This window comes from Octodon degus, unplaced genomic scaffold, assembly GCF_000260255.1.
Source record: "Octodon degus isolate 3935 unplaced genomic scaffold, OctDeg1.0 scaffold00018, whole genome shotgun sequence".
Lineage (NCBI taxonomy): Eukaryota > Metazoa > Chordata > Mammalia > Rodentia > Octodontidae > Octodon > Octodon degus.
In genome coordinates, this window is record NW_004524594.1 from 18088950 (window position 1) to 18113980 (window position 25031).

The window sequence follows — 25031 nt, forward strand, 5'->3', positions numbered from 1 at the left end:
GTGCTTCCATTTATTAAATAAATGCATCTACAAGTCACATAATTCATTTAGCAAAATGGTCTTCGGATACCAACCTGATCCCTTCAAAGACAATTTATTGCCATTCATCCATATCCCCACCCCCATGCTGTCTGTTTCTCAAATTCCTCCCACGTTTGCCAGGCCCGGAGCGTTCTGCCTCTCCCTCCTCTGTTCTTGCCTCCCTCAGGCCCACATCAGCTATGAGATGCCCTCCAGCTATGAGATGCCCACCTGTGCCCACATGGCCCATCCCATATGCCTGATTCCAAAGTGACCTTTGCCTTCTGCTTGACATTAAGATACTGGAGCAAACTGGTGTCCACTGCCCCTCTACTTCTCAACCCCTTCTTGTTATTTAAATCAGGCACCTCCTTATCCTGTTTGCCTTTTGTGTTTGAGGTTTCCTGTTCATTTGGGTATTTTGGATAGCTAACTGGGGGTCAACTTCTTACACCCAGCTGAATTAACTAGCGGGGTGTTGGGTGCAGGTGGCCTGCCTGAGGATTGTTGCCAGCAGCATAAAGGCAGAACAGGAGAAGCTGCCAAAACAGTGTTAGGGATGCTGTTTGGAGCAGCTATTGTAGCTGTTGGAATTTGCTAGTTCTCTTGGGCTGTTTTGCTGGAGGACCTTGTCCTGTTGGCTTTCCCAGTGAACTTTGGAGAAGCTTGTTCTTCATCTTGAGCATCGATTCCTGGCTCTGGAGGGGAAGATGGTGCCCTGCTCAGCCTCATGAAGCCTGTTGCATGGCTTTCCTGATGGGCACTCGACTTTCCTCATCACTGGAGGATCTTGGGACCTCACCACTGCTGAGGATGGCTGTGGTACTTTTGGGGAAGCTCTGGTGCTTAGCTTGAGCCTTGCTTCCCAGCTCCAGTTCAGATCTCTCAGCCTGCTAGCACAGATCCTCCATCCCACTGGCATAGACTTCCTACCTTCCACCACTGACCTTTGGGCCTTTCTAACACAGATCCATGAAGCAGGTCTACATGGGACTTAGTTGTGAGCTCTATAGGCCTCCAGTTGGACTGGTGGGAAGCATTGTTATGAGATCTAGACCCTCAGCTGTATTCTTTTAGTATTTAATGTGTGAGTAGATTTCCTGAACTTGTAGTATGTGATTCTTGCATGATTCAATATAAAATACTATTATAAAATGTGTCCTGTGCTATATTGTTCACCTTGCAAAAACCCCAAACCATGACAGGTGTTGGGAGTGTGCTCTCTGTCTTAGGGGCTAAGAATCAATGTCTGACTGCTGCCTCCACATTTTCAGGACCAGGAGGTGACTACTGTGATGGGACAGGCCGGAAGGCTCTATACAGGTGGCCACCTTGGGAAGCTGTGTTAGAGTGCTGTGCTGTGTAGTCTCTGACTCAGGACTCTTGGGCCCTAGGGCAGGGAGAGCTGCGGACCTTCCTTCAGGGATCCTCAAAATCTATTCCTGTAGGAAGCAGAAAGCATGAGAGGCCTTGGAGACCGCCCTGAGCAGCAGCAGCGCCTCCATTCCACTCAGGATGGTTGTCCTGCATCCTCCAGGATACGTCTCCCTGAGCATCTGGCTCTGGCTGGGTTCCCATCTGATGTGTCCTTTGCAGTGTCTTCCTAGCATGCTGCAGGGACTGGCAGGAGAGCTCTGGCCAAGGAGGCCTTCAGTGTTTCTACACTGCTCCTGCAGCTAGTCTCAGAGCTTACATGCTCATTCCTACAGGATGCCTTTATCTGGAAGCCCTTTCTCTGCTCCTCTTTCCCTCCCAGCTCAAGGTGGCTTCCTCAGTCCTCCCTGGACTCACAGAGCTCCTAGCCCAGGCCCTCATGGCTTCTTAGCATCCTGAGAAGAAACAGAAAGTAACACAGCCCTCCACGGCTTCTTAGCATCTTAGGATGAAGATGGATCTTCTACCAACCTGGGCAGCTCCTACGGCAGACTTTGATGTTGCCTTTTCCACTCTACTTCCTCTTTCCCTTCAACTGTGCTTTCATGGTAGAGCACTCAGGGGGCTGCTTAATCAGGGTCTCTCTCCCTGAAGAATCCTGTGTGTGTTTTGCTAGGCCCCAGTAGCCGGGGCAGCAGAATGACTACTAAATACCCAGTGAGAGGATTTAGCACAGAGCTCATGACCTTATTGGCTTTGGAAAAGGTGGGCTTGGTTTTGCTGAAGAAAGCAGAGGAAGGAGGAGGGGCAAGGAGGGGCTCCAGAAGGACAGATTCCTGATGATGGAGTTAGTGGGGTCCCAGTGCAAGGCTCTTGCTGGAGAATGTTCTGGGGTGCAGGGTCCTTAATGGGAACTTGAGTCAACAGGTTTTAAATAGGATGTGTGCATATTTGCAGCTTCTCTATGCAGGACCAAAATAAGATTTCTTTCTTTTTAAAAATGCTAGTCTAATTCACATACCATGTAATTTCTTCAGAGAAGATGCCTAATCCAATGTACTTTAGTAAATTCCCAAAGAATGGGCCCATCATCCCTATCAATTTAGAGAACTCTCGGCTCCCCTACAGGGAAACACACTCTACAACAATCAGTCTCTGCCTCTTTCTCCAAGTGCTGGCAATCCAAAGCCTTCTTGACTGTGGCTTTTCCTCTTCTGGGTGTTGAGGGGAAGGGGAGTCCCAGGGTGTGCAGTTTGAGAGGCGGAGCATGCTCTTTAGAGTTCTGCTTCTCATGTTGGGGACAAGCCTGTCCATCATGCCTGTGCCTGCCACCAGTGTGCACCCCTGACTTCAGTATTGTCGCTGAAGAGTCTCCTGTGGCATCTATAGCTGGGCTGGTACAGAGACGCTACATCTTGTGTCAAAAAGTGTCTCTGAAAAAAAAAGTCTCTGTCCTGCAGAGTGCTTCTGTCCAAGTGTCCCTACCCCAGCATGGAGACTCTTATCCACCCGCTCACTTAGTAGCCAAAAGGAAATTCATTTTGAGCTAAAACTTAATTAGAAATTGCTCCTATGTGACCTTGATGGAGTCTGTTTTCTGCCCTGGAAAATAAAAAGCTATCAAACAGGATGACAGCATTGACAACGGCATTCATTTAGACACTCGGGAGTCAGTGGACTGTGGCCCACGACTTGCCCTGTGGTCCAGAGAGACCCCAGGGGCCTGAGCTATGCCGCAGAGCTTCCAAAGCAGTTCGGTTTTGTTTTTAATTTAATTTAAAAATACAGAGAAGTGTCAAAAACAGTATCATAACTATCAGCGTATCTGTTCTACAGAATGAACATTTGGGAGCTTTTGTCACTTTTCAGTAATAGTAAGACCTCACTGATAAAGTCAGAGCCGACCTCATTCGCATTTCCTGTCCCCTCCCCTCAGGTGTAAACGTTGTCAGAAATTCATCGGGAATCTCTCTTATCTTTTTTTAGTTTGTCTTAGTACATGTTAGCAATACATGATTACATTTATCATGGGAAGTCTGGACATATATATAACATGTCTTCAGTCTTTTTTGGGCCTTTTCCCTTCCCACCCCTCCACTCCAACTCTTGTTCCTCTTCCCATTTGCAAAAGCTCTACTTTCATTTTTTTTAGCTCTTTTTTTTAGTCCTTTTTCCTTGCCTTTCATATCTTTTGTTTTTCCTATTTGAAAAAGGTCTCTCTCTTTCTGATCTTTATTTTGTTCTTTATTTATATTTGGGTTATTCATATAAGAGAAACTATGTGATTTTTAACCTTAGATGTCAGATTTATTTCACTCAATGTGATAGTCTTGAGGTACCTATTTTTTTTTTTTTTATGTGTATCATAACTATATGACACTGTCATGCTGGCTTAAGAAAACACCGTACTGGGATGCCATTTATACTTTGGCCTTTTTCACTTCATGCCATTGTTTCGAGATTTGGCTTTATTGATATTACCCACTCATTCATCCGTGCATCATTCACCAACCCGCCATCCCACCCCTTATTCATTTGCCTTTGTACCCAGCCATCCATCCATCTGTCCACTCACTGATCCATCCATTGATCTCTCCATCTCTCCATCTATCCTCCATATATCCACCCATTCACCACACTGCCCGTCTCTCCATCTACTCGTCCATCCCCTCATCTGCACACCCATGCAGATAGCCATCTAAATACCCATCCCTCTGTACACTATTTGCCTTACAGAAATATATGGTTAGGGTCTCTGTGTTCACTTTGAGTGACCCATCTGTGTCCTTTGTCCTATGCCCGTGGCTCAATTTTGGGAGAGAAAGGAAACATGAAATCTGTGTGTTGTTTGTGGTTTCATTTATTGGTTGCTTCAGCCAAAGAGAGTGCTCTTCTCCCTCGCCCTCTTCCACCTCGGTCTTCTCTGTAACACCTCCATGATGATCCTGCTTCCGTGGAGTGGGTCGCACTTTATGGTATGAGTTAGAAAGCTTGTGAGTCATAAATTATTTAAAGTATAGGGGAGGGCTGGGGAGCTAGCTCAGTGGTCTAAGTGTCTGCCTGACAAATGCAAGGACCAGGGTTCGATCCCCGGTACCACATGCAGTGATGGCCCCGTGCTGTGCAGGCCACCAAAACTGGGTGTGGTGGTACACATCTGTAATCCCAGGGCTGAGGAGGCTGGTGCAGGAGGATCACTATGAGTCAGAGCTGTGTAGTGAGACCCTGTATGAAATACATTAAAAAAAAAAAAAAGATTTAAAAAAATTTTAAAACAGAGGGGAGGACCTGGGGCACTGTACTGACAGGTACCAAGGCAAGGCAAGCCTCTACTCTGCTGGTCATTACTCCTCCCACGTGGCACACTTGCTAAAGGGTGAGGGGCTCTGATTACATATGAGTCATTTTAAAGAGAAGGGAAACTGAGTCAATGAGTCAGTGAGTCAGTTGATCTGTCACACTAATGCTGTGCCATACCTGCCTCTGCTCGTTGCTAGGTTGAAGTTCTGTCAGTGAGACAGGGCCCAGCTCACAGGGGTCTCCCAGGTCTACACATTGCTGTCTGAGCTGGCACGCTCTTCGGCAGAAGTTCCTGGTTAATTCCAGCTTAAGTCTCTTCAAGGAAAATACCATCTGGGAAAACTGGCTTTGGCCTTGGAGTAACGACACCTTTTACTTAAAAGCATTGTGAGGAGAAGGTTGTGGTTCAGAGGCTGGTGGAGAGCAGGTCACCCCTGAGCATTCCGCTGGCATGCAAGCTGGTGAGAATCCCCCAGAAGGCGGCCAGACCAGGCCCTGAGGCATCGGTCGTTAAATTTCCTGTTAAATCCGAAGGTGAGGCTTTTCCCAGCACCTTTGCTCTGGGACTGGATTTTTACGGTCCTCCAGCCTGTCTCTGATTCAGTTTCCTTTCAGCCTTGCCCCTCTCCCCTCCTCTCCTGGGTGGACACAGCCCTCTCCTTCCACCATTCCTGAGTAGATGCCACCCTCTGAGTTCAGCAGCCTCACTGTCCCCTTCCTCCGCATTAGCTGCCTTGCCATCCTCCTGCTGGCTCCTTCTTCCTGACTGATGGCTCCAGCGATTTGTTGGTGGGGACAAGGTGAAGGGTATTGGCTTGGCGCATAGGGTTCCCTTAGTCCTGGCCCTTCGCATCCTGTCACTGCATGGCTCTGAGAACGTGGGAAGTTTGGAGCGCTCCTCCTTGGGCAGACGGCGTTCATCCTTCTAGAACACGTGGTGACATGGAGCATTTAGCATCGCTGCTGACTGGCCATGCATATACAGTAAGCGCTTTGTCTCTGTAGAGGACCGTTTCATTGCCTTTGCCTTATTGCCTGTTATTCCACTCCCTTGATTGCTTCTAAACTCACTTCTCTGGCCAGTGTCTAGCACTCTGCTTTGTGAGGACTCCACCTGAGATCGTGGCTGTCTAAAGAGAAAATGAACTCATCCCCACGGAGCGCACAGACAGCCCGCAGCTCTCACCTGATGAGAGCAGAGACGGCCGTGTGGCCCCTCCCCAGCAGCCAGGAGAAACAGCCTGCCTGCCGTGTCTCCCCGGCATCAAATGGCCACTATTAAGCTTTTATTGTTTGAATGTCCTTCTAATTGGAGAAGTGAACCCACAGCCATGTTATTCCTTATTGCTGTCTAGACGCACGGAGGCATGAATTGGCACCTGGGCTTCAGCCACCTCTAATCAGGCTGCCTTCCGGGTCAGGGTCGCTCACTGTTTGCTCTTGCACTTCAAGCCTTTGTTTTAGACCAGCATTTGGTGCTTATTCCCATGAGCGCCAGGCTGATGGGACTTTGTCCACAGCCAGAAGTATCACTTCACTTGCACAGTTGTGCTTGGAAACAACACAGTTACAGCTTGGGTTGACTTCTGTGTTGGCTAACTTTTAGCTGTCTGCAGATAGGTAGAGTCCCAATGCACAGCTATGAGACGTCAGAATCTTGCTACATATATCTTGCTGGGGTTTCTGCCATGCTTAGGTTCATTGGGGGTCCTCAAGAAAATGCACCAGGAAGAAATTGGTGATGCCATAAACCACACGGGCAGAGCAAGTCCGAGGTGCGAAGTGCACGGACGGCTCTGTAATGGATGATGTGCTCAGGAGCATGTCTCTGTTTCAGAAGGTTCTGGTTCTTGTTTAGCACTGCCTACAAGCCTGTGTGGAGCTGGAGCTTCGTGTGCACTGAGCTCCCCATCTCCAGCTCTGGTTCCCAAAGGGTGTCAAGTCTGGTATTCTCTTGGGGCTGCTACCCCAAATGCTGTGGTGTATCTCCCCTTCATCTTTATAGTTTCTGCTGGGCTCCTTGGGCCAAAGTCGAGAGTGGGTGGATTTAGATGTACCTGAAGAGGGCCAGCCAGATAGCTCAGTGGATTAAAGTGCCTACAAGCAGCCTCAGGGGCCAGGGGTTCGATCCCTGGGCCTGTTTGATTTTTTTTTTTTTTTTTTTTTTCTGGAACCAGGGATTGAACTCAGGCCCTTGCGCTTGCCAGGCAAGCTCTTAGCCTACTAAGCTATTTCCCGAGCCGGCCTCACCCCTAGGGCATGCTGAGACAACAATTGAGACTGGGCGTGATGGTGCATGCCTGTAATCCCAGCTGTTAGGCTGCTATAAACAGACGGATTGCGAGTCTGATGTAGTAGTGAGATCCTGAACACCCTATAAACTCTTTCCTAAAATACAAAAAAAAAAAAAAAGTACCTTGGAACATGAAGTGACATCACACAAGCAGCAGAGGCAGGGTCCCTGAAAGCACACGTGTAATTCTAGCCTTGTGTCGCTGATCATCCTCCACAGATTCCCCATTGTAATCAGGTGTGTTTTACGCAGTATAATATCTGCTGTTCTTTCAGCTCTGTCTAGACACTCTGTCACTGTCACGGCTGTCTCAGGAAATAGCCAGTGCCCTTGTCACTGTGGTACAGGCCCCAGACAGACCTGAAAAGCAGTTCAGTCTCTGATGTGAAATTTTCTGCCATGTTGCTCCAAACCAAGAAAAAGCTTTATGGAAGAAGCTGCCACTGTCCTGCTAGGCTAGGCACTCATTGGCATTAGTGACTTGCTGGCCCCAAAGTTGCAAGCTTTGTGCCCATCATCATTTGTGTGAGCTAGCCATCAACAGTGACGGGTCCCATCGTGGCCACATGACACCTGGTGGGCCAGAGAGGCCTGCCCATGCTCAGATGGTGGTGTGGGGTAAGCGTACCCCTCCTTTAAATTCATACACTGGACTCCTAATCCCAGAACCTCAGCATGTGGCTGCTTTCGGAGATAGGATTTTTCAAGCGGTAATTCAAGGAAAATGAGATCATTAAGTGAACTCTGATCCAGCCTGATTGGGGTTCTGAAGAAATCAGGATGCAGACTCACGGGAGGACAGTCTGAGGCACTGGGAAGAGACATCATCTGCTGTCTTAGTTATTTTCTTGCCACTGGGATGAAATACATGGCACCCACAACTTAAAGGAGAAGTTTATTTCAGCTCATGGTTTTTAGAGGATCCAGCTTGTAGTCTGTTGGCTCCAAGGCATGGTAGAAGGGTCCGGTGGAAGACAGCTGCTCACATCGTGGAGGCAGAGCAAAAAGGAAGGAGCTACAGAGGGGGATGTGTCTTCCAGATCCTGTCCACAGTGACCATCTCCAACTAGGTCCTGCCTGCTGACAGCAAGCAAGCAAAAGGATTCCTATAATCCAGTCTTCTGAAAGCCCAGCCTCTGAAGACATGGCTCTTTGGGAGGACATTGTAGACTGAAACCATCTGCAAATTAGAGACGGAGGCCTCAGGAGGGACCAGCCCTGCCACTGCCTTGACCTTGGGCTCCCAGCCCCCATAATGTGAGACAGTGACTGTCTGTTGTTTGGCCATCTACCCATGATGCTTTGTTATGACACCCTGAGCAAACTAATGTAAACTACGAGTTCTGTGGGATTCACAGGCCAGGGACGTTTGGGCAGGATTTCTCAAAGATCTGTGCCCTATCACTCCTTAGCCTTGCAAAGTGAAGCCACACTTTGGCCTGGGACCCAAAGTTAGTTCTTTGACATGGTGATCGGGCAGAGTCCTGCACTCAGCCATGTGGCAAACCCAGGCAAGCAGCCGCCTCTTCTATCCCCAGTGTCAAATACTTCACCAAATACTTTCTTCACCAATCTCACGAGGAGAGAGAACACACCAAAGAGCTGATGAAGCTGCAGAACCAGCATGGCAGCCGGATCTTCCTTCAGGATATCAAGAAACCAGACTGTGACAACTGGGAGAATGGGCTGGATGCGATGGAGTGCACGTTGCCCTTGGACAAGAGCGTGAATCAGTCCCTCCTGGAGCTGCACAAGCTGGCCACTGATAAGAATGACCCCCCATCTGTGTGACTTCATCGAGACGCACTACCTGGATGAGTAGGTGAAGGCCATCAAAGAGCCAGGTGACCACGTGACCAACCTGTGCAAGATGGGAGCCCCCAAGTCTGGCATGGCGGGGTACCTCTTTGACAAGCATACCCTGGGGGACAGTGACAATGAGAGCTAATGTCACCAAGGCAGCACGTGCATGTTGGGCCTTCCTTAACCTTTTTTATAAACTGTACCAGGGCATCTACTTAAGTTCTTTAATTCCTTCAAATAAAGAAATTTGGTACCTGGAAAAAAATAGTATTAAAATTAGAAATGAATTCACCTGTTTTCTACTTTGTTGTAATGATTTGTAATTTCCATAATGAAAAAATGTAAGTACTGTATTAAAAAAAAGACCAATTTGACAAATCGAAAACAATGATATGGGGAAGGGATTTTACTATTGCTCATAGAAAGATATCACTAATTCATGGTTATAAACAGGAAAGCCATGCCATTTGTACTAATAGGTGTATGGTCATGCCACCCAGAATATACCTCACCCAGAATAGACCTGATCTTGTCTGAACTAATGGAATATGAATTATTTTTTATGCACATGATAAGGCTTATCTATAACATTTCAGCTTTTCTGACAACTCTGAAACTTGTAAATGGCTTGGGCGTTCACTGTTTCTTTCCTCACTTCACTTTCTGAGTTTTATCCATAAGATCCTGGCACCCCAGCAGGCTTCCCCACTGTCTGGGTATTTCTAGTTTCTAGCTCACATCTTGCAACAGACTTACAAATGCATATTGACCATGTATGAGAGTGAGTTTTTCTTACGTTCCTTTTTCAGATTGAACTTGGCCATGTTCTTTACAGATACAGAGGCTGGTGTTTCACTCTTTGGCAACAAGGCCAGTCATAGCTTGCTTTCTTACAGCTGTGCATGCCCCTGGCGATGTCTCTACTCTTGAGGGCTTTGCTCTAACTGAACAAGATAACATGTTCATGGTATACTTGGTTTTCTGTATACAGTAGCTCCTTTCATCGCTGGTGGTATAAAATCCTGACCTTTCTTTAACCCTGAATGGTGCCTCCAAGTGTATTCCATTTGGAGAATGTTTTATCCAGTGTAGTTCAATTCTAGCTGTATTCACCAGCTTTGCAAATGGTGTTAGAATAAAAGGGTGCATCAGTTATCCTTGTCCCTGGATGCCCCAGGCTGGAGTAGGCGGAAATTCAAGACAGCCGAATGTGCTGGTGGTCAGACAGGGAGGGAAGGAGAAAAGGCTGTGTCTTGGTGGAAGATATTTGTGACCCAGTGGGAAAGTACGTGGTCTTTTGGGCAGAGGTAGGGGCTCATGATCTGCTCTGGAGGCCATAAGTTAAACTAGACTGAGAGGAAGCAGAGGACAGAGGGTGCTGGGAGAATCTCTTGGTCTCAAGAGCCAGTGCTGGCCCTGTTATGGATACAGAGAGTGAAGCCTAAGTATGGCAGAGTCAGCAGAGGGCTGGGGAAGGTGTGGGAAAGGTCCTGCCTTGGGATAGGATCATGTGTTGGGCTTGGAATCTGCAGCTGCTCATTTGCCAGTTTCCTCCCGGTGATCTGTTCTAACCGTGGAAGGGTAAGCCTAGTGTGAACCTTCAACCGGAGCTCCTTGGTTAGAGGCACACTTGACTGCTGAGTCTAGGAGCTTACTGCAAGGTTTATTTTGATCTTGTGAATTTTTACTAGGGTGCAAGTCTTTGTTCCAAGTGCCGTGTGCAGTTCCCAGAGTTTTCTTCTGTCCTTGTGCCTGAGAGTCCAGTGCTTAGCTGAAGGACACCGTGTTGCTGGATGGTCTTTTGGGTTTGCAGGAGAGATGCCAATGGGCCAGACATCTGCAATACTGCCTCACCACCACTGTACCTTGTCCTTTGTTATTTGATTTTTGTTCCTAAATGCCACCGGTGTTTTAGGGATTAGACTTTACTTCTTTAGGAAAAAAATAATCTCCCAAATTTTGTCTGTTGTTATGGAGATCAAACTATGTCCTCTGGTGGTGTGAATGCTCACCTTTAGGGCTAATTTACTAATAAGGGGAAGTCCGAACAAGGGTGGTATTTCTCCAACCTGGACGTAAATCTCCTCCTCCATTTACTCAGTAACTCTCATCATATTTTGCCTGCACTGAGGTTGACTGCGTGTGAGTAAAGAGGAATGTAACGCATTGGTTAGGGATGTGTGAGGATCTGGGCAGATCAGACCTGGATTTGAATTGGACCTCCTCTACTTTCTAGGGCTCTGAGGCTCAGCCTCCTCATCTGTAAAAAGGGAATAATAACAACATTGTAACAACAATAGTATGATTTATGGCTAGGGTGAGGGCAAATGGGTTAGTACAATTCCTGATTTGTTGGGATTCAGTGCTCGCTATGGCTCTGTCAGGGTGTCACCATCATTACTATTGTCACCCTCATCTTTGTCCCCACCCTGTCACCATCATCATCCCTGACACTGTCCCCATCACCATGATCACAGCTGTCACTCCCATCACCATCATCAGGATCTCCATCATCTCCGTCACCTCCATCATCCTCATTGTCACTGCCCACTAGCGCCTGAGCCCCACACCCATGGAGTGAGCGCTCAGGCAGGGCATCTTCGTGTCCTCAGCCCACTCCTGATGGAGTCGATCCAGGACCCCCAGGGAGAAGACTGGCTAAGCCTTCAGGAGGATAGATGGGGTTTCCTCAAGTGACTCCTTAACTGGCACGGGGCTGGGGTTCCTGACACCTGGTTGGCCTCTGCTGTCTCTCTAACCCTCCCAGCAGATCACCCTCCAGTTCAGGGCATCTCTAGCACGTGGTGAAGGAACAGCCATCTCAGGGCTGCAGGGGATGGGAAGAGACGTTAGCGCGCTCTCGCACTGAGCATCTTGCTGGTAAGGGATGAGGAAACTTGCCAGTCGTGTCTGTTCTTGCCTCCCCACCTTTCCTTGCGTGGTTCTCCCCACTGGAATCCCCACCGCAACTCACAGGGCCCTCTGTGTCCCTGGACAAATGCACCTGCCAAGCAGCAGCACCTGCTCCCTCCTCTAATTGCCAGGGGATTCCATCTTACATTTATGTTTGCCTTTGTCTTCCGATGAGACAGCTGTGGCTTTCACCACAGTAAGTAGCAGTCTAGGACTGGTTCGCTCATTATTTTTTTTTCCATAATTTTATTGATAAACAAATAGCAATGAGACAGTTTCAAATCAAATTGGTAGGACAGTTTCAATAATTAACACATTGCTTACGTTCCTCCCAGTGGTTAATTGCTGTACGGTTTGCTCATTATTGTTTCTCTGGCTCCTGGCATGCATGCACTCCATTCATTCATTCATTCATTCATTCATTCATTCATTCATTCTAGAGCTGTGTCAGGACTGCTCTTGGAATTGGGATTTACCTGATCAGGGTGCTGAGTAGGTGGGCAGAGTCAGAGATGGGTGAGTAAGAGGTGACACCAGGTGTCACAGCTTGTGTTTGCCTGTCCCCCCCTCCCAAAGCTTCATGCAGTCATAGGTGGGGCTTTCTCAGAGTTGGCTGGAGCTAGAGTGTGTGATTGATTCATGGTGTACTGCTAGGATTAAAGGTGCTAGGATGAAGGGTGAGTGATTACTGAATCAATCCACCAACTGGTTTGATGTCGCCTGAATTGAGCCTAGCTATAAGACCATGGACAGAAAGAGGTTTGTCCTTCTCCTTGTTGCTTTGCTACCTTCTGCCTACTGTGGACTGATCTCCTGCGAAGCCACCTGCCTCAGAGCTAGACCATTGTGAACTGAAATCTCTGCAAACTGAGCCAAAGCAACCTTGCTCTCTAACTTTGAGTGTTAGGCATTTGGTCTCACCAATGAGAAGAGTAACCAAGCCACAGGGTTTGTGTGGAGTGGCCCTGAACAGTCCTCTTCTGGACTTTCTCCGCTCCTCGTGTGCACAGGTGCCAACACCCATCCCATCAGGAGGGAGGGGCCCCTAGCTTGGGCCTCAGCCAGTCCTGTCTCAGGGACAAGCTGCTGCAGCTTTCTGCTGCTGTGATCAGTAACAGGTGTCTTACCTCTTGGTTAGTTCTTGGGTGCCATAGTCAGGTGCTGCGTGGCTTAACCAGGAGCAGTCTTGTCTTTCTGGGGACTCACATCCAAGATCAAGGTTTATTCTCTGGATGCCAGGAGGGAGGATCTGTCCCAGGACTCTGCCCAGCTCCTGGGAGTTGCTGGCACCTTTTGTGTGTCCTGGATTGTGAGAGGAGTACTGCCGGACGGCCTTCATTGTCCCTTGGCCATCTCCCTGTGCACTGTTACTGCGCCTGCGTCTCCACGTGCATGAGAGCTTGGTGTTTGCATTAGGCCTACCCAGCTTTAATCTGTCTCATTTTAAAGATCGCATCTGTAAAGAGCCTACTTGCTGGTAGATTTCACTTCGGGGGTGGAAGCCTAGGAGGACACCGTCTTCCCAGGTTACAGTTCGACCCACAACACCAAGCCTTGCTGCAGTACTGCAGGGTAAGTCGAGGCCATGGTTCTCACTGAGGAAACAGAGGGACTGGCGGGCTGGTGCCCAGGAACAAAAGGCCATTGTGCATGGCTGGGATGCAGACCCAGGCCATTCTGACCTCTGAACTGCTCGCCCAGAAGTTTCTCTGCAAGGGACTCTTGGTGCTTTTCCAAGTAGACTGGTCCTTTGTTGTGCAGGGGATAGTTCCTGGGCACATTTGACACCCCCAGCCCCGCCCATCGAGTGACTGTGGACACTAGCCTTGGTGACAGTGACACACAAGTCCCCTGAAGGGTGGCTCACCCCCATGCTTCTGCAGCACTTGCCAGCTGCCGGGAGGGGCCTTAGCTTGGATAGATGTTAGTATTTAAAGCAACCTGAATCCAGGTGTCCTTGTCACTGGAACCTGAGGCCAAAGATAATTCCTGAGCCAGAAGCGGGTGGGTTCCATGGGACCCCGGCTGGCTGCATCTGATGTCACACCCTTGTTGTGCTGGGGTTTCTAAAGCGCTCTCACCCAGGGAGGATGGGACAAGACTTATGACAAAAGTCTCCTCCTAGAAGGAGCAGCTGATCTTATTGGCCTTTAGCTGGTAAGCTTGGAAGGTCACATGTAGTTCAGCCAGTGCCACTGGGGAGGGGCAGGTGGCTCATTCACTTGCAAGGTGTCCTGTTCCCTGGGCAGCAGGTAGGCTGGCTGCAGGAGATCTCTGATTGCTCTTCTGATTGACAGCAGATCACTTTGCCTATCATGGGTGAAGCCCCCACAGCTGCCTGTCAGAAAGACCCCAGAGCCTCTGCGTCCTGTCTCAGAGATACCACTAGCAATGCCACACAGAGTTGCTCCTGCCTTGGGTTTGGTTGAACCTTGTGTTTTCCTAGATGGCTTTACAGTGAGAAAGCAAAATCCTTTATCCCTCTTGTTGGCTGTGTAGTAAAACATGATTTTAATTCAACAAAACTTAGCAGTCTTGGTTAGATACTGGCCCGGCCTGCATTGGGCCTCGCCTGACTCACACTGAGTTCCTAGAAGGTGCCTGCTGTTATCATTCAGTTCTCAGTGAGCTCTTGCATGTGGAAATGTGCCTGATCACTTTGGAAGCCTGACCAACGCTGTAACTTTTTCAAACATGGTAACTGATTAGTGTTTCCAACACATGATTGTCATAGTCATCTTCACCATCCTTTGCAAGGGCAGGGTCTGCATTTTTAAGATTTTTCAGCTCAGCATCAGATAGGAGGGATATACACCCTTGTGCTGCAAGTTCTCTCATCAGTGAGGCTGGAAGACTAAGTGTCCATTGATATCTGAAGTGCCAGGGAGCAATCGATGGGGAAATTAGGTCACATTGTACGGTATCGTTGGCCTCCCTACCTGTGGCTTCTGTGTGTAGATTGAAATGAGCTCAAAGTGAAAAGATTCAGAAGAAGAAATTCAGCTGTGCTAGAAACGTTATGGACCTTTCCCCCCCCCATGTCATCTCTCCTTAATCAATATAATGTGGCAAGTTTTTACAGGGCATTTACACAGTACAAGTAATCTAGAGATGATTTAAAGTGTACGGGAGGAGTATGTAGCCTATATGCAAATTTTACAGCTCCATCTTATAGGAGATGAGAACATCCTCAGAATTTGGTATCTGAGGGGGAAGTTAAGGTACCAAGGGAAAGCTGCAGCTGAATTGGGATTCTCAATGTGTGTTCATGACCAGCAGCAATAGCTTGAAAGCTGTAAACAACCCGGGTCCTGGGAGGCCCCGCAGCTGCCGAATCGGACACTGTGGAGTGGGCACGGGATGCAGTGTGTTTCTATAAGTGCTGATGATTTAGAAGTGCCATGTAATGGCAGTCCTGCCCCAGGCTGTAGGTGACTATTTGCAAGCACAAAATATCTGCAGGTTGGGGATAGAGGTGGCGTAAAGTCTAAGGTGAGAACCGGGAGCAGAAGCCAAAGCTTCAACCTTGACTTTGTCCAAGCACCAAGCAGACTTCGTTTTGCAGCTGTCGAAGCCTGGGCTTCCTGAGTTGCGCTCAGAGTACCACGTGGGAAGGAGTGGGAGCAGCTCAGACGCTGCCCTGCGCCCAGCAGGCGGCTCTGGTGTCCTCCTGCTTCCCTGATCAGGTGCTCTTTCCTTCCCTGCAGAAGTGCATCCGCTTTAACCCGGACGCCACAGTGTGGGTGGCCAAGCAGCGGATCCTGTGCACCCTGAATCAGGGCCTGAAGGATGTCCTCAACTACGGACTCTTCCAGCCAGCCAGCAATGGGCGCGACGGCAAGTTCCTGGACGAGGAGCGGCTGCTGCGCGAGTATCCCCAGCCTGCCGGACCGGCTGTTCCATCCCTGGAGGTACCGAGGCAACGCCTTGCATTGGAAATTACGTACCAAAAGAAAAATACTAGTTTGGGATCCTGAGGCTATTCCTAGTTTTGCAGTGAATTGTGCACTGCTGTGAGATTCTTAGTGGGTTTTTTTTTTTTTTTTTTTTTTTTTTTTTTTTTTTTAATCTTGCTGTAGATTTTAACACATCTGTCAGGAAGAAGTCTTGGTAGGAGCAAACCAAGGGTCCCATTGGAGTTCGTGTCACCAGAACCCATGGGAGGATGTAGAATGGCCTTGCTTAGTGCCAGCCTGAGGCCTTTGGGTTCCCGTTTCCCTCTTCTGGCACCAAACGTGTGGTGCCCCACTGCTCTCCACTATAGGTGACCACCACAAATCCTGGCTCTACCGGTTACCTATGCTTCTCTCAGAGTTGGCCCTCTGTTGGGGTTCTATAAGCCCCTCTTCAGGCATGGTAACATGTTAGGGTGTGTCATAGAGCTCATCTTTATCAGGAAAGATGGTGATGGAGAAGTGTCTAGGCAAAGTCTAGAAGGGTCCCCAGCTCAGTGCTTCTGTCCTGGGGGAGCTGAGGTGCGCCGTCCTCCTGGCTTGGGGGTGGTTTTGCCAACTCGGGAGCTCTTCAAACCTCATATTTCAAGGGTTTTCCTGGTAGGTACGATTGATTAAATTGTTGGCTATTGGTGATCAACTCCATCACCACACACACACACACACACACACACACACACACACACGCTCACTTACTCCCTGGTCAAGGTTAAAGCTGAAAGTCCAACCTTCAGGAATACAGCCCAAGGGGAGGCCAGGTCAGATACTCACCTGTCTGTCTTTGCTTTTCTGTTTCTGTGCCAGTTTCGATACAAGAAGCGGGTGTACAAACAGTCCAGTCTGGATGAGAAGCAGCTGGCCAAGCTCCACACGAAGGTATGCAGGGAGTAGTGGCATTCGGTTTCATGCCAACTTTTCCCTACTGTAGTATTTTTGGAGTCTCTTCTTCCTGGAGCACCTACCTCATGCTCAGGTCATTGTAGGACAGGTCGAGTAAATGGGTGGACAGGCCTCCTGACACACCAGGCTACCCAGAGAGCCATCCATCCAGGAGGCAGCAAAGCCACTTGGGGCTGGGGTACAAGTGTCGATAATCCTCCTGGGTCCTCCAGAGAGGATTAAAATAGTGTCTGAAAGAGGAGGGCTCTGAACACATGACATGATGGAGGGAAGGGGACAAATGTGAACGCTGTGATAGTTTCCATGGTTGTCACTTCAGAACAAACTTTGTTAAGGCGTGTTAACATGGACCATTCTGGGGGAAATGTACCAGTGAGTAATGGGAGAAAGGTACTGTGTTGCCTTGGGAGCCCAGTGCCCAGCTGGACACAGTGTGGGCTGCTGTGCCCAGCATGCCATCCAGCTGGGCAGATAGGGTATTGGTGTCCTGGACAGCCTACTCCTTGCCAGAGAGGCTTCCTGTTGCTGGTTCTGAGGTTTGAACCAAAGCCCTTCACACTGAACTACATTCCCAGCTTTTTAAACATTTTATTTTAAGTTAAGTTCCTATTGCATCAAGTTGCGTGGGCTGGGCTGAAACTTGTGATCCTCCTGCCTCAGCTTCCTAGGGTTCTGGGATGTCAGGTGTGTATCCCTGCACCCAGGTCAGGACACAAGGGTTTTTATTGTGTTCAATGGTGTCTAATATGTCAGTGTCATTTTTTTGATTTTGTGCTTAAATGGTGATTGCCTTTCTACCCAGCTCGCTACGGTCTGACAAGTGCTCATGCTCCTTGGTGCCCTGGCCTCTTCCTGGCACAAGATGCTCTGGGCTCTTCTGTCCCCTGCCTCATCCCTGGAATCCTATTATCTTGGTGTTTCTGAGACTTTTTAAATTACCCTTTAATGCCTAGATAAAACTGTGTTTGTGAATTTAAAGAACATCATTAAATGACAGTGAAGGTTTTAAGTGGCACCTGGGTTCCCTGTGGTTGGGGGCATTTGTTCTGATCCTGAACTATGCAGATGACATGGAGGTGGAAACACCTGCTAGCAGGAGGAGGGGTCCGTGCTGGGAGCCACTGTGGACTCCATTAGTGTTTCAGTAGAGGTGCAGAAAAGAGCAAGGCTGAGCCTGTGAGAAGTGCTAGACTCACCAGCGAGTTGAGGCACTTGCAGTCAGGATCCAGCAGCACAGGGCCTGCTGACCAGTAGGAACCAGCTCCCTGCTAGCTGATGCAGCGGGCGCTGCTTAGGGAAGGTGGAGCACTGACCAGGGAGATTGCATGAGGCAGGAATGTGCCTTCCTCCTGGACTGAGCAGTAGGGATCCCTTGTGTCCAGGGATAACCAGAACAGCAGCTAGACTGAGCGAATGATGGCCCACATGCTCTGCAGTGTGGCTGCCTCTTTAGAGATCCGATCCACAGGGCTCCCAGGGACAGAACCTGGGTGCATCCTGGGAGCTGCAGATTTTCATAGTGGTTCCAGTTCCAGTGACCCACAATGGTAAAAGAACGTCCTGTACCTCTTGGCAAAGTTTAATTTGTGTCTGCTGCTTTATCGGATAACTTTGGGTATATGTCACGAACCACAGACATCTGATTCTTTTGGTCCTGGAGTGTGAGGCGTATAAGGTCAGAGAGTAGCAGATTCAGTGTCTGGGAAAGCCTTCTTCATGGCCTACAGGTAGCACCTTCTCCTTGTCCTCACGTGGTGGGATGGGCTGGGAGCTCTCTAGGGTCTCTGCTAGAAGGGCACGAATCCTCTTTGTTTGGGTTCCACCCACATGATCTGTTTACCTCCCAAAGCTGTACTCCATTGGGAATTGGTTCAGCACGTGGATTTTGGAGGGACACAAACAGCAAGCTGTGTCCCCAAGGTGGCCAACAGTGAGGGATTTCTGAAACCTTCATGTAGGATTGTCCTGTAGCCTTGGCCAAGTACTGACCATGAGCTGCTGCTGCTGAGTGAGCCAGCAGTCACGGCAGCCAGATATGAATGAAGCCAGCGCACCCCAAGGGAGAAGTTGCCCTTGGCCTGTGGGACCAATTCATATGAAGACCTTTCTGTTCTGTTACTCTTCCCTCTAGACCAATCTGAAGAAGTTCATGGATCATACCCAGCATCGGTCTGTGGAGAAGCTGGTCAAGCTGCTGGACCGGGGCCTGGATCCCAATTTCCATGACCTGGAGACTGGAGGTGGGTCCTTGTCAGAGAGGTCTTTGCTGGGCCTCAGTACCTGTAGAAATTCATCCTGAGGCTAAGCCATCTATAAACCCCAAGAAACTTGCACTGTCCCTGTTTTGTCCTGGACCTCATTCCTGTGATTCCCAGGCCAGCCTGGCCTATGCAGCTCACCACCCCACCTGCCTGGGACATGAGGCCCGGCATGGTGCATGATTGGTGAGCAAATAACCAGTGTATGCCCATCTCTGGTGCCTGGCAGAGCCCCACTGGGCAGGGGGAGTGTCCATCATGTCTAGCTCCCTCCTCTGTGAACCTGTGTTCCTTTCGCATGGGGCCTCAGAATTCATTCAGGCCCCAGCGGTTCCACAGTAGTGAAGTTTTCTGGCCTCAGTGCTTTGGCTCTGTCTGGATTGATCTTGGAGACGGGGACATTGTGGAGTGCTTGGTAGTGTCTCTGGCTTTGACCCACTGGATGCCATCAGCACCTCCAGGTGGGACAACCAAAATTGCCTCCCAGTGTACTATAGCCAGTGGGACACGGCTGGCCCTGGTGAGCTCCCCATGACAGTGGACGCCTGCAGGGCCAGTGGCTGTGGGGAGCTGGGGATGGCCTAGGTGAGGGGCTGCACAGTAGCTCAGGGGTCCATCCAGTTGGGTAGGTTCTTTGGAACTAAAGAGTGTTCCTGTTACTCTCAGCAGTAGAACCCCTTTTCTCTCTCTTTCCCTCTCCTCTCCTCCCTCTCCCCTTCTCTCTCTCCCCCTCCCTTTCCTCTTCCCCCTCCCGCTCCCCCTCCTTCTCCCTCTCCCCTTCCCCTTCTCCCTCTCCCTGTCCCCCTCCCTCACCCTTTCCCTGTCCCCCTCCCTCTTCCCACCTCCCTCTCTCCCTCTCTCTCCCTCCCTGTGATGCGCTAGGCCTGCTGTGGACTCCTGCATGATTTCAGGTCACACCTCCAAATCACTAAGCACAGGAGGAATGGAGTATTTGTGGCACTTGCTAGTCACCTGTGGGAGGCCTGGATAACCCATCAGCCCCCTGCTAGGTGTTGGGCATATCCCTGTCTATAGATTGCTTGGGGATATGGCAACCTCTTTTATTCCTGGGCATCTGAGTTTATGGTGAGCAGCATCAGAGCAGGGACAAACTCCTTTCCAATGGCAGCTGTGGCACCTGAGGTGTTAGGAGACAGAACTATATGGGAACATCTTGGGGAGAGGACCGGGAGGGTGGGAGCCTGGCCAGGCCCCAAGCCCAGGGAGGACATCAGGATGGAGTGTGGCGGGGTGTGTGTTCAGGGAGAGGCAGAAGGGCACTTGCCCCAGCCTGTCCCCACACTGCTTCTCCCACCACACTGTGGAGGCTTCTCTCCTGCATTGGCCTTGGGCCTAGGCCCTCTGTACAAGGGCAGGACCGGGCCCATCCCTGTGCACTCAGGCTGTACAGGTAGAGAGACTTGTGCATTCCTGAGCGCATTCCAGGTACATTCGTAGGTGACCTGCAGCCGGGCCTGAAGTCAGGATTCTGAGTTTCGGGGAGAGGAGAATCTGTCCCCAGCCTGGATTCTTGCTTGGCAGTGAGCCATCAATGCCCAATGCCTGGAGTGTGCTGCTGTCTCTGTCTTAGCTATTTCCAGACGGCTCCTTGGAACCTGGTCAGTGCGGCCCATGGCTCTCCCCTGCCTGGTCAGCAGCACAGGAGGTCAGGGGTCCACTCTGGGATCCCCTTTTATTCTCTCAATGACCTCTTCTACCCAGCCCCATCCCAGCACAAGCCCGGCCTCCCCCCACTGGCTTCCCCAGTGTTGGTGTTTCTGGGTTTCAAGAATTTAGGAATGACTGGTATTCCAGAGCAGCCCCTAGCATTGTTTCTAAAAACACAATGACATAGATCTGAATTGTTGAAACAGGCAAAGATGAGACTAGCTCTTATCGCCCTGCCTATAGATAAAGCTGCAGTTGTGATAGTTACGGGTGGAGCCCGTAGGAAGCTTAAGCCCTGGGTTGCTGTGAACAGGTACGGGAGCTGCATAATGAAGGGGCAGGGCCTTCTTGGCTCCATCCCCCTCCCCCATATGGAACAGCCCCACCCTGGACCATAAGCAGTGGAGACAGCTGTGGTCACCTGTGTTCTCCAAGACCCAGACAAGCCGCACAGCTGTGGTTCCCAGTCCTGGGATTCAACTGACTGGGATTTGAAAATATTCAGCGAACGAGATAGTGTCTGTCCTGACCGTGTAAGATGCGGTAAAACAAGTGTTTGCCTAGCATTCACCTTATAGCAAGCATTAGAAATAAGCGTATGGGAGGGGGGGGGGGGGGGTTTATATGCAAGTCACACAGCGTTTCCCAGGAGAGACATGAGTGGCTGCGGCTTTTGGTGCCTTCGGAGTCCGCAAACAGATACCTAAGGGCAGCTCTGTAGTCTGGGTTGGTTAATGGTGCCAAGCCCAGGGAAGAAACAGAGCCACCTCTGTTTGGTGGCACCTCTGCTGAGGGGCTCCTGGCAGAGGGTAAAATGAAGGACAAGTGTCCCAGAGGCTCCAGCAAAAGCCACAGTCAGAAGGACCGGGGGGGGGGGGGGGGTTGAGACAGGGGCCCGTCAAGGCTGAGGCTGCCTCCCAGCGTGCCAGCGTGGGAGGCAGGCCTGCCCTTTGCTGTGACGCTTTTCTCTGCCTCCCCCGGGAAGTTAAGAGCAATCCAACAGAGTGGTTTAGGGGCATGTTTTGTTTTGGTTTTGATAGAAATCATTATTAAGCTAAAAACACTTACTGCGTCAGGCCTCACATTGTGTCTGCCTACTGGTTATTTCTCTAAATCGATTTCCTCCTTGTGGTATTTAAGATTTCTCAGCAAAGTAGAACTTTCCACTCCCTTCCACCACCGCTCGCTGCTTGTTCTTTGAAGCCCGTGGACTTTCTTTCTTAAAAGAGTTCTGGCGTACAGAAAACTGAAGACAAAGCATAGAGTTCCCACGTGAACCAGTCAGTGCCTTTTGCTTCCCTCATGGCTGATGGCTTGCTTTTAACATTGTACGTTGGAGCTGGGGAGATAGCTCAGAGGCATAAGTACCTACCTGGCAAGTACAAGGTCCTTAGTTTGATCCCTGGCCCCACATACAGTGCCGGCCCCAGATTCCCTGGGTGTGGTCGTGCATGCCTGTAATCCCAGCACTTGGGAGTTTAAGACAGGAGGATCACTGAGTTTGAGACCAACCTGGGGGTTACAAAAGTGAGCACAAGGCCAGCCTGGACTGCATAGCAAGACTCTGTCTCAAAAAGAAAAAAAAAAAATTAATATCTATTATCACTGATGAACCAACATGATATGTTATTATTAACTGAAGTTTGCAGGTTAGGGCTCCCTCTTGGAGTCACGCATTCTTTGGCCTTGTAGAACCCTGTAGTTCTTGTATCCGCCACCACAGTTCCCAGGCCCGAAATGTCCTCTGTGTCCCAGCTGCTCATCCTGCCTACCCCTGGCACCCACTGATGGCATTACTATCCCCACAGCTTTGTCTCCTGCAGAAGTTGGAGTTGGAATCACGTGGTCCGAAGCCTCTTCACGCTGGCTTCTTTCCTTAGTCATATGCATTGGGGTTTCCTCCATAGCTCTTCATGGCTCATCCACTGCATTAGCCCTGACCAGCACCCCAGGATCCAGGTGCCCTGTGCTTATTTATTCTTTCACCTGCTAAGGAGAGCTGGGTTGCTTTATGTTTTGGTGATTACAAATAAAGCTGCTGTGAACATTTGTGAGCAGGCTTTTTTTTTTTTTTTTTTAAACAGGGACATAATTAACAGAGATAACCCATAATAGAGGTTTTTAAGACTAAATATTTGGAGCCTGGTGAAGGGGAAGATTGAAAGTAGAAAGTTCTGAGGATGTGTCCAGGGGCAACTGTGGGGCAGGTAGCGCTGCCTTCCCTGCCACCCTCCCCACCCCGCTGTGATCCTATCAGCATCCGAGGGGTTTTCACTCATTTCCCTGAAGTCAGAGAGAAAGAAGCTCATGGTCCTGGCCGTACGGGGTGAGATGCAGTGGGAGAAGCCACCTGTGGCACTGGCTTAGCTGAGAGTCCAGAGCCAGTTGGTATTGGGACAGCTCACCTGCACGTTTCTTTGGGCAAAATGAGTTAGCAGGAACTACTGTGTCCTTGTGCTCAACACACACACGCACGCACACACAGAATATCGCTGGAGACTCAGGGCTACAGTGATATAGGTTCATGGCTGCGAGCCCCAGAGGCCAGCTCAGCACCCGGACATAGACTGCTCAGGGAAACCCGCTCTTAACCCCAGCTTCACCCCAGCTTCTCCCCAGCTGGCCTGATTAAGACCAGGTTCTGGGACCCCTCTGAGCTTTGGAAAACTCGGCTCCTGAATCAGATGACTGTCCCCATGGTCCGGGATCCAGGAGCAGTGGATGGCACTAAGTGTATCAGCATGGGTCATCTTCACAGGGCTTCCAGAATAGCTCTGTCATCATCAGCTGCAGGAATTCAGCGGATACTGTTTTCCACTAGTTTGGGATGCAGAGGAAAAGAGATGGCGGTCACTTGGGTGGGTTCCCTCCCGGCTGTGAGCAAGTTATCTGGTATCTCGCAGGCTTCTCACATCTCCTAGAGCTGCTTCCTCCCAGGGAAACAAGTACTGTTGTCTTCACAGAAATGATAAAGTCACTTAACACAGCTGCGCTTAAAGGACAGAGGACCCTGCCATCACGATGTGCCTGGAGCTGTACAAACCTCTCCTCCCTAATCCTTTTGCATCTGGCGAGGCAGGTCCCCTCTGGGCACCTTGTCCTTGGAGAGGCTTGAAGCTGTGGTGTGAGGTGGCATCTCTGTGGTCTGAATGCTGGTTCGCTCAAATCCCAGCATGGAAACTCCCCCTTGGTGGTGGCTTAGTGGAGGGCCAAGCCATGAGAGGCCACGGGGTCACGGGGGTGGAGCCTGTATGAACGCAACCAGAGCTCTTAGGCCGGAGGCCTCAGAGAGCTAGCTCCCTGTCCATCTACCATGGAAGCATGCAGCCTGAAGTTCCTGTCTCTGACCCAGGAAGCAGGACCACACCAGACATGGACTCTACTGGCGTGGTAAACTTGGAATCTAGACTCCAGAGCTGCAGGCAACATGTATCTGCTGCTTGGGAGCCTCCTAGCCCCTAGGCCTTGTTAGAGTCGCACAATCTGATGCTGTCCCCAAGTGACCAGCAGGGGCAGAGACGTAGCCTGGGTTCTGCAGCCTGTAGGTGTGGGTTTTCACCCTCGGCCTGCCATCTGACTGCTGCGCTGGCTGGATGTGGCCCTAGCCCTGATCTGGGTTGTAAGGGTGGCTCTGGTTTGGGACCAGCTGCATCGGATCTACCAGGCAGGGCCAGTGGGTAGAAAGAGGGCGCTCACTTGCCCTTTCCTTCAAGGTGGACCCTTCCTCCTGCTGGGCTGCAACAGCCTTTGCACATCCTTATCCTGTACTGCAGGCTTCACGCTGGGTTTGGTGATTTTCTACCCACTGAGCAGCAGAATCTGGCTGTAAAGCAGACTTCATTTTCTGGGCCTACAATCAGAGGCAGCTTCCTTCTTAAAACCAAGAAGAAAAAAAAAAAGAAACTGACCCATCACCCAGGCTTGTCCAGTGTCCCTGACTCAGAGCCGTTCTTGGGCCAGAGTCAGGGGAAGCTGCCCTTCTGGATTGAGTGGCATTTGAGAGATAATTAAATCACAGTGGAATGACCTGTCAATTAAAACCAAGCAGCCTGTGCTAGCACAAGCAGCTGTCGGCTACCTGTTGAGAATGTAAATTTCATTAAGTAGCAATGATGAAAATAGAATAGAAAAATGAAAGAGTTAGTTCTCCCACTGGGGACGCGGGCTGAGCTTTTGCTTTGGTTGGAACCTAGGGAATCAGACCACAACCTGGCAAGGAAATAAAAGTGACAATTTCAGTGGAATATTATCTGGCATTTTTCTTTTACCCTGTGGCTTCCAAACTTGAGAAGCCCCGTATGTGACAAGGGAAGAGTTGGCAATAAAGCCTGAAGTGCTCTTTGATGCTTTAAACATCTTGAGGAGAAGCAGAAGTTAGGATATTGTTTTATTAGGCCAAATTGTGCAGGAGCCCGTGACGTACGTGGAGTCATTTATAAGATCCGGTTACTACCCAGGCAGTGTTGTGTCCATCGCCTGTCAGGCTGGGGCTGCCTGCGAGTTAAGCTGTTCATCATCCGTGCTGGAGGAGCTGCTTCTGCCCACACG

General features: G+C 49.9%; 1 protein-coding gene across 3 annotated transcripts in view; it reads left to right on the forward strand.

Moving 5' to 3' along the window:
- Positions 1-25031, forward strand: part of Shank2 (SH3 and multiple ankyrin repeat domains 2) — a 537673-nt gene that overhangs the window by 99489 nt on the left and 413153 nt on the right. For all 3 annotated transcript variants that reach the window (XM_023710614.1, XM_023710615.1, XM_023710613.1), the window contains exons 3-5: positions 15412-15615; positions 16462-16533; positions 18689-18797. In XM_023710614.1, the coding sequence (XP_023566382.1) occupies positions 15412-15615; positions 16462-16533; positions 18689-18797 (385 nt within the window). The remainder of the gene's footprint in view (positions 1-15411; positions 15616-16461; positions 16534-18688; positions 18798-25031) is intronic.